Here is a 9530-nt window from a genome sequence, read left to right as displayed (position 1 = left end):
ACTTCTGATGAAGGATTACTTCATTGTTTTTTCATTACATTAAATTTCCTGGAAGGAAATATTATTCAATTAAAAGTCCTATATGGCATGCTGAAATGGGTGCATATATACCTTGAAATAAACAAATTACCCCTGCTGCCCAGCACACCTTGATTTTCTTGCACTACCGTACTTAAAGTTGTTCCTGGATGGTGTCACTTGTCTTGATCCAAATTTTGCTCCAAGGCTATGTTTCCTATGTTGGTGACCTCAATGAGGTAATACCTACACACTAAAATTATTTGCAAAGATCTTGTTTCTATTCAAGCAAAGAAATCTTCTGTAGTTGAGAGAGAGCATAGCTGTGAGGCTACTAACTTAGGCTAGGTAAATAAAATCAAAACAATAAATATGTTATGAAATCTTACATTCCAAAACTGTATCAGGGTAAAATAGTAGAACCAATCCACAGTACCCTCGCACCAGGGCTCCTCCTCAACTAGCTAACATTTCTTCACTTGAACAGAAATAAAACCTTGGCAAATAATTTTACAGTGTATTTATTAACCAGGGCCAGGTTTCTTGCCCTTAGATCCTAAGATCTAGTGAATTAGTTCCACTAAATTAATAACCTTGCCAAGAATGAGAGTGAAATATTGGCAGGGTTTTGTAAAGTTTACTTTTGGGATACCTCCATGTTTGGGGCAGTATGAGGAAAAAACATCTTAAAACAGTTTTTAGATGGAATACAAGACACATTATATTCCATTTTACCATACTGATAAACTAAATTTTAATAACAAGTTTACCCACTTTAGTAAAAATCCTGCATAACATACTACCCTGGGAGATAAAAACTGATGTCAGATTAATCAAAAAGTACAAAAATACATCAAAATTTATAATAAACAAATGTTTGATCACTTACATTGAGATGTAATTACACATGACCTTAATTAACACTATTTTGTATCAGTACATTAGTTGGTAAAAAGTAGTTTTGGTTCCTCTAAACTCACTTAAGGGGTAATTTTCCATGATTTTGAGTGGAATTTGAATCAACACACATCAGTAACCCTTGAAATAAATAAAGAACACTGCCATGCCACATTTTTTTTTTTTTTTTTTTTAACTAACAAAACTCAATATACAGCAACACTACCTTCAAGATTATGGCAGGCACATGTTTGGAATTAGGTTGTTGTTTGTTTTCTCCCCCCTTTGGATGCCTAGCCTGTTCCATGAGTCTAGCTTGGGGGCCGGGCTCAGGCTTTACCTAACCATACGTACCCTTGTTCATGCATGATTCAACCCATCCGTGGCAGGGCTCACAGAACCACATCAATTACAGTTCTATTAGCATCAAAAGTCATATGATTGCCTTCCATGGTGAAACTTTATTGCAGCTTGTTCATTTACCTGCACTAAAACATGCGAAAAACACACAAAGAAGAGGGAAAATACTATGGGGGTCAATATTTCCTGTACTTGGCTATACGAGAAAGAAGGCCGGGAAGTTTCTGAAAGCGAAGATCAACACGTCCGGTTGCTACAGATGTTTATGGGGCTCGAAAGACACACAAAGAAAAAAGATAAATATGAAGATTCACTAAGCGCCTCCAATATTGCCTCCATGATTAAATAATATTCTCCCCCACCAAAAAACCCGATTTCCCACGGGTCCCCAAGATCATTAGGGGAAGGGGATTAGGCCTTTTTCTTTAATTTTACTTGCGCCATCATATTATGGTTGAGAGACATGTATTTCGTCACTTAACTATAATATGGAGGCGTAATATCGTATTTTGGAGGCGCGGAGTCAATCTCCACAATCACCAGAAAAAAATATATAAACGATTAGTGACTATATTCTACTTCGTACTCACAATGAAGCAGAAGAGGCAGACGGCGCGGCTTCGTTAAATCTCACTTGCCTCGATCCGAAGCACCAGTGGTAGTGTTCTCGCCACCACCCGATGCACCCGCCCACTTCCACTACCATGCACTAGGAAACCCCGCAGTGACCTCAGGTAATGTACACTCCCTCCCATTATGAAACACTAATAGCTCGCGTGTGTGTGTGTGTGTGTGTTTGTGTCAAAATCTGTTAGTATCAGTGTGCAGCCATGACTCGCACCTCCTAAAGCCTCGCTCAACACTGGTAGTCCCGCCGTCACGAGAATAACCCGACCCTTGAATGTTGATACGAATCGTTCCTTGGTGGCAGTCTGTTACGCCAAGCTAGACGAAAATTCCACTTCGCAAGAGTCAACACTACCAAAGAACCCGAACCCAGCACTTCCGCTTGAACTGTGCTGAACAACCACGGCTGCAGCGCCACCTAGCGCCGCCACTTTACCCACAAATTCTCACACGATTAAATTAGATTCCCACAAATATTCTACAAGTTTACTAATGTCTAGACAAAGGATTATAGTTTATATAGAAAATGATCACAATAAAGAAAATAAACCTAAAGGCACCATCATGAAACTATCGTGCGCCACTCATTCCTCTCGATCCTTGTACACTCAAGAGTTACATCAGCCATTCCTCTCCTTGTACCCACAGAGTTACACCCCCATTCCTCTCCTTGTACTACCCTCAGAGTCACACCAGCCTCTTTGAGCGGTGATAGTTCGGTCGGCCCAAGGATTATATAATTATAGTATATAATCCTTGCTCCGGCCACTGCATTTTTTCTTAGAAAGGATGATAGGTATGGATGGTTTTCAATACAATAAAATGTTTATTTTCTACACGCAGATGTTTCTTATGGCTATAGATAAATTCTGTCGGTAAAGATTCGTTTTAGTACCGTGCCAGTATCTCATTATCTACTTTATGAAACATCACTATCTCTTCATATATCTTTTCTACAAACCTTCAACAGTCATGGAAACGCTTTCAAAATCCAATTCAAGGACTTTTTTTTTTACTCTTGAAAATAGGGGATAATGTTTACGAAAGCGCGTCGCCTCCTCTGGTGTTGGCCATGGCGACGATGCCGCCGCCGCAGCCGCAAAATAGCTTGCAGAGGGTTTAGAGTGGGGGAGCATATTTAAACTACTCCAACCGAACTTTAAGACCTGCTAACGGGGGGGCTGCGCCCCCCTCGACCCCCACTTCTAACCAGGGGGGGCTGCGCCTCCCCCCCCCTGGACCCCTGGTGTGCATGGTGTGAAGTATAAAAGTGTGGAGGAGGACCTAAGAAGTGATACAAAGCGTTACAGGTCAAAAGAAGAAGACAGTATACCTATCTGGCAGAGACACGCCAGTCCTCGTCGACAGACCGACTTGGTCTGCTAGATTTCGATCGCCGATAGAGTCGGTCTGTCGGCACCCTGCTACGGGGTCGCCTCGTGCAGGGAGGAGCGGTCGTTTCCCTCTTAACCGGCCGTCTTCTGACAAGGGCCCGTTCTCCTAGTGATACTAGGGGTAAATCTTTAACAACAATCTACCTGGCACAGGAGATACCGTAATCGGGAAGTGAAAAGAAAAGAGTAATAGTGGAAACTAACAAAAGGGCATAGAAACGCAAAGTTAGGGGAAGAAAAGAACTGAAAACAACTTGGTACGGGGTGAAGTGTATAAGTGCGCACTGTGAGTAACTAAGTGCATGGTGTGAAGTATAGAAGTGTTGAGAAGAAGGACATAAGAAGTTGTAGTTGCCAGATAGCAGGTGACTGAGTTGCCTATAATAGTATAGGGATGGAGAATCGGCTTGTTGAATTATAGTAATTATAACGACAGCGTTATGAATGTCAAAAAGAGATGTTTAGAAACGGTGACAAATCAAAATCTACCCAGTTACGACTGTCAATGTATTTATATAATTTTTAAATGTGAATATTTCTCCCTCTCCTTATACAATATTTTATTTGTTCTCCTCTAGTTTAGGTCTAATTTGATGATGTTTAGAAAATATAGATGCTGTAAAACCTTTATTTATCACAGAAAAAATATACTTAACACAAAAATATGCTTAAAACACACTAAAAATAACATTTTAGTTGGAGAGCGAGGGACACACTCTGGCTTACTTGGATGACTCATCGCTGTCAGGTTTTTAATATATTCGGCAATGATTCGGCACGTGTGTCCTTGGCAGCGGTGGAGGTGAAGCTTTTCAGGAATCGTGGGCCCGGTGCCGCACCTTTTAATCACTGGAAATTATGTAAGCTTTGAATATTAAATTGTAGCTACTTGAATCTGTCATGATTAGTATAATAGCCCACCATCACATACCCAGCATCCACCGCAACTATGCGCTACCATCAGTACCAATGATATCACCACCACCACAACTTCCACCATCACTAACATCACCACCACCACCATCAATAACTCTCACTGCTAATAGTAATAATTCAAGACGGGTAAAGTACGTGAAACATATAGACATAACAATATCAACCCTAACACCACCTGTCCTCCAGAAGAGGCAGTTACAGATGACAACTTGAAGGAAAATAATTGTACTGAGAGAGAGAGAGAGAGAGAGAGAGAGAGAGAGAGAGAGAGAGAGAGAGAGAGAGAGAGAGAGAGAGAGAGAGAGAGAGAGAGAGCAAGGTCAGATGCCGACACTATAAAAAAATTGCCTGCGCTATGACGGGACTTGGGCCGACTATCTGGCCCCTGTAGAAAGCCCGGCGGGTATGTAAAAAAAAAAAGAAAAAAAAATGGACAGGTGATTTGTGGCGCCGGTTGAAATGGTGTTCTGTTCCCACGTCATATTAATTACCGACTGTTAATGTTAGGGTTGTAATAACATGTTTGGTCCAGGCCAGACTAGTTGTGTGGGTCCCCCTCCTCTACCACTTACGGGGCCCGTCAAGGGAGGTACAGTCCTAGGTTGATGTTTGGTGTGCCGAGTAATTCATCCGCCTCTGAAAAATGATATTTCCTTCATGCCAGTGTTTCTCTCTGAACAGAAAAATATTATATTAATGAACAAATTAAAAATATACAAATAATACATGAACAAAGTGATGATCCTCGATAGCAAAAGTTATGATGAAATGATGTAGAGAAAGAAAAAATATAAATACTGGTTGTGAAGCTGAAACACGCGTTTAAGACAGATAAATACAAGTACTCAGCAGTGCTTCCATGGAAGGAAAAATACCTTTAGGCCAAGTATAATAGCTGTTTTAATGCATTGTAAGGGGTTATGGGCCACCGAGGGTAAAAGAGGTAATCGTTGTCTCAAGAGAAATACACCAAATTCAGTGATGAAGCTTTGTCTCAGCTACAGCCCTAAACCCGTAACCGAAGATTTGGCAACCCTAGCTGTAGCTACTTCGTAATATATTTTCACTTCAATATTTTCACAAGAAGAAAATAACTACAATATTCTTGTAGGATATGGCAATTATGAAATGCATTTTGGAAAAGCAAAATACTTTTTACAGTAAAAAGGCAATTTTCATAGCTTGAAAACCTTGACTATTTGAGGCGCGCTGTGGACCTCGGCTGGAAATGTCTGGAATTGCCGCATAGTTACGACTCTGCGAGGGTAGTGTGCCTCGCGTAGCCATCGAGGTAGGATGTGCCTCTCATATTTGTTGTTGGCGGTGGTGGTCGTCGCAGCAGGTGCAGGTACGGGGCCGGTGAGAGTCCATATGTGCGTGTGTAAATCACCATAGTCTGATCACGCTCTGAACTCGCGATCGCCAGCCAATGTCCTCCCTGTATATTTGTTGTTGGCGGTGGTGGTCGTCGCAGCAGGTGAAGGTGAGAGTTTATGTGCGTGTGTAAATCACCATGGTCTGATCACGCTCTGAACTCGCGATCGCCATTCAGTGTCCGCCCTGTATGAGCTGATGAGCTAGGGAAACGTCTGGAGCCACACACACACACACACACAAGGGAGGTGGGACCCATTTGGTAGTGGGTGGATATGGCGCACGGATCAGATGAGACTGCACATCCGCCTCTACTCTTCTCGGGAATCGAACCTGGGATACTTCGGTTGTGAGGCGACCGTGCTACACACTACCGAGCTGTGTGTGTGTGTGTGTGTGTGTGTGTGTGTGTGTGTGTGTGTGTGTGTGTGTGTGAAGTCGGTGGAAAATATACAAGTGATTGTGGGTGAAAAAAAGCATACATAATCCCAAGAAAGAGTAAGTGCTTCATTATACTACTTGCAACTAAACAAACACTACATCTTTACACTGCATTGACATCGCGCACTATAGAAAGTTCCGTAGGAGGTTTGTACCGCTCCAGTCGCAGCGCCCTGAGAGGAGTTATCTGCTGCTGTGCCAGGTGGAAGCGGGGGTGAGGCGCAGGTCCTAGCCAAACATATCGTCATCATCATCATTATAATTGTTGTTATTATTATTATTATTATTATTATTATTATTATTATTATTATTCCTTAGAGGTCATGTCACCACCCACTATACACTGCCTGGCCGAGGTGACAAAGCACTTCCCCTTACACTCCTCCGTGGCCGTGGGCTGCGCCAGGATCAACAATCACTTTGTCCTGGGGCTGCACACTCTCTGGCTAGCGACGCGGCCCTCACCAAGTCAAGAGTTTTCTTTTTAATATTTCGGTTTGTGGAGATGTTTATGGCCTCCGTGACCTTCCTGCCTTCTTTACTCAGGCTACTTATCAGCAGTGTTGCTCCATCCCAATAATAATAATAATAATAATAATAATAATAATAATAATAATAATAATAATAATAATAATAATAATAATAATAATAATAATAATAATAATAATAATAATAATAATAATAATAATAATAATAATAATAATAATAGTAGTAATAATAATAATAATAATAATAATAATAATAATAATAATAATAATAATAATAATAATAATAATAATAATAATAATGATAATAATAATAATAATAATAATAATAATAATAATAATAATAATAATAATAATAATAATAATAATAATAATCAGACTGAATTTTTTTCTAGCAGACCATGGACGCATTTACTTTCCCGGCGACCTTGACCACGCTGAGCACGACTCCTGCAACACCCACGCGGGGACGCCGGGCACCTGTGAGAGCTCCTGCGGGGCCGCGGCCGACCTGGGAATTCTGAGCAAGTGCGGCATCAAGGAGTCTGCCTTCCTCTACTGCTGTGAACCAGTCCTGAGTGAGTGTGAGGCGGCGAGCCAGTTCAGTGAAAATTCTAGGACGAGAGTAGCTTAAGTAGGTTTATGAAAAAAAATATTAGATTGATACAAGGGTGGATGGCAGAGAGCGTCTGTGTTAGGAGTGTGAGAGTATCTGATGTCAATGAATACAGGTACTTGCACAAAAAAAAAAAAAAACATTTATACTGAAGTTGAAAGGTGTAACTTTGTTAAATAGAATACCTATTGATTTCAGCCTCATTCCGTTTTATGTGGATTGGAGACTTCCTACATCTAAAGTAACATACACAGTAACCACAGTTTCTTTTCCTTCCCAGGTGGCAAAACCTCGGAACGCACCTTGGACACATCTCCTCCCTCTACCACGTTCCGTAAGTGTGCACCATTTAATGCACTGACCATTTAGTTATACCTGAGAAACAATTGAACTTGTTCAATTATTTTCGGTTAGAAGAAAACAATATTTGTGACAGAAAATGAAAATAATGGGATTTGTATCTCTTTTTAGAGTGTGGCATTAACATCAAGAACTACTACGCGTTCAGCCAGTTTGACATCCCAGGACAGATACTACGCCCGGAGGCAGCGTTACCTCCCCCGGGCGCCAGTGTCACGAAAAATCCACCTCCCGTCCGGCCTGGCATTCCTCTCAAGGCGCTTGACGAATACAATATCGATGACACTACTCTTCCCGAAGGCTACTATGCAGTGGCCGCGGGTATTGTGGCACAGAAGAACTCGTGGCCGTGGATGGTGCGTTTGAAATTATGTGTATCTGTTGCCTGTTCACACACACACACACACACACACACACACACACACACACACGACATGAATCCTTCCGTTGCGGAGAGGCTGTTATCAATCACTTTCTCTGACAGGCGTTGTTGGGGGAGAGAAAGGAGAATGTCACCCGGTGGTACTGCGGGGGAGTGCTGATCAACGAGCAGTGGGTCCTCTCAGCCCTCCACTGCTTCTTCAGACAGTGAGGCTCAAGTGGCAGCTGTTTTAAAGACTCCACATATAGTATAATCGATGCAAAAAAAGATGACAACTCACCTTTAGATATCAAGGAAATAATACTATATATTTTTTTAGAAGTTCCTTGCCACTTCCCAACAGAATGTAACAAAACCTCTCTCCAAAGCTTCACGTCCAGCCGCCATCACTCACACTGTTACCTTTCCAGTGCGGCCAATGTGGTGCGCCTTAGTGAGCACGACTACGGTGATGATAATGAAGGAGCATATGAAATAGACTTCGACGTAGAGACGATCGTGTATTACCCTGACTTTAAGCGTCCAGAGGCCTACCATGACCTGGCCCTTCTCAAGCTGTCTTCCCCAGTCACCATTGAGGTAAATCTGCGGCGCGTACTGTGGTGTCACAACGGTTTGAGGGGGCTGTCCGCATGCAGGATTCTTTTCTGGGAGGAGTGTGTAGCATCATATGCAGGAGATATCTACTTTGTGTGTGTGTGTGTGTGTGTGTGTGTGTGTGTGTGTGTGTGTGTGTGTGTGTTAATCCTTTTCTGCAACAATTAACACAATGTAAGCGTTTTTGTTTCCAGAACACCACCGCCCCCGTGTGCCTGCCCTGGGGGAGGGAGATGGACAGCGAGATGTTGAACAAGACTGCCACGATATCAGGCTGGGGGGACACGGAGTACGGTGAGGAGCTCAGAAAAAACCGAAGGAGACATTCACTCTGTACTTCACAAATTTTGATTCCTATACATCAGCAATAATGATTAGATTTACTCATGAACGATTAGTATCATTATTTTTTCTTCAGGTGGGTTTCCCAGTACAATTTTGCAAGAAGCCAACGTGACAGTGTTTGAGTCAGAGCAGTGTGATCGCAGCTACTCCCACCTGCCCCACTACCCCTCCACCTGGCCCAAGGGAATCCAGCATGAGACCTTATGTGCCGGAGACCCTGATGGAGGTCGTGATGCATGCCAGGTATTGCTCTTACCACGATGAAATATTTAACAACGCTTAGTTTACTAAGCAAACATTTCAGGGTAAGGCTGATGAAACGCCGAGCGAAGATTTTTATTGCTCATGTTGCTCTTCCCTCAGGGTGACTCCGGCGGACCCCTGGTGACTCAGGACGACAGCGGACGCTTCATGTTGGCGGGAATAGTGTCACGAGGCTACGGCTGTGGCCACAAGGACTACCCCGGCCTGTATGCCAACCTGCGCCACCCGCCCTACCTCGCCTGGATCAAGAAGGTCGCGTTCGGCACCCAGTGAGCGGTGCCCCGGGGCCTGCTGGGGTGCATTGCGAGGAAGCAAACACGATAATTACAAATAGTTTATAAATGCTGAAATGTTTGAACTTTAAGATGTCGTCGGGATTTGTATTTTAGACAGTTGTTATCCCCACTTGTCAAATATAAGATAATCAGATACAA

The 9530-nt window shown here is 42.6% G+C and overlaps 1 protein-coding gene across 2 annotated transcripts; it reads left to right on the top strand.

Moving 5' to 3' along the window:
- Positions 1 to 5501: 5501 nt before the first annotated feature.
- On the top strand, positions 5502 to 9530 carry LOC126995756 (venom protease-like). Of its 2 annotated transcripts, none has more exons than XM_050855633.1 (9): positions 5502 to 5580; positions 6931 to 7110; positions 7429 to 7482; positions 7620 to 7864; positions 7993 to 8096; positions 8301 to 8469; positions 8682 to 8781; positions 8906 to 9075; positions 9196 to 9530. In XM_050855633.1, exons 1-9 carry the CDS (start codon positions 5529 to 5531, stop codon positions 9367 to 9369), a joined length of 1248 nt encoding a protein of 415 aa, XP_050711590.1. In that variant the 5' UTR covers positions 5502 to 5528; the 3' UTR covers positions 9370 to 9530. The 2 variants fall into 2 exon arrangements, with proteins under 2 accessions (XP_050711590.1, XP_050711589.1); XM_050855632.1 differs by having other exon boundaries at positions 5506 to 5580; positions 6928 to 7110.

This window comes from Eriocheir sinensis, chromosome 8 (genome assembly GCF_024679095.1).
Source record: "Eriocheir sinensis breed Jianghai 21 chromosome 8, ASM2467909v1, whole genome shotgun sequence".
In the NCBI taxonomy this organism is placed as follows: Eukaryota; Metazoa; Arthropoda; class Malacostraca; order Decapoda; family Varunidae; genus Eriocheir; species Eriocheir sinensis.
Note: the sequence above shows the minus strand (reverse complement) of the source record. Positions and strands in the feature narration are given on the sequence as shown.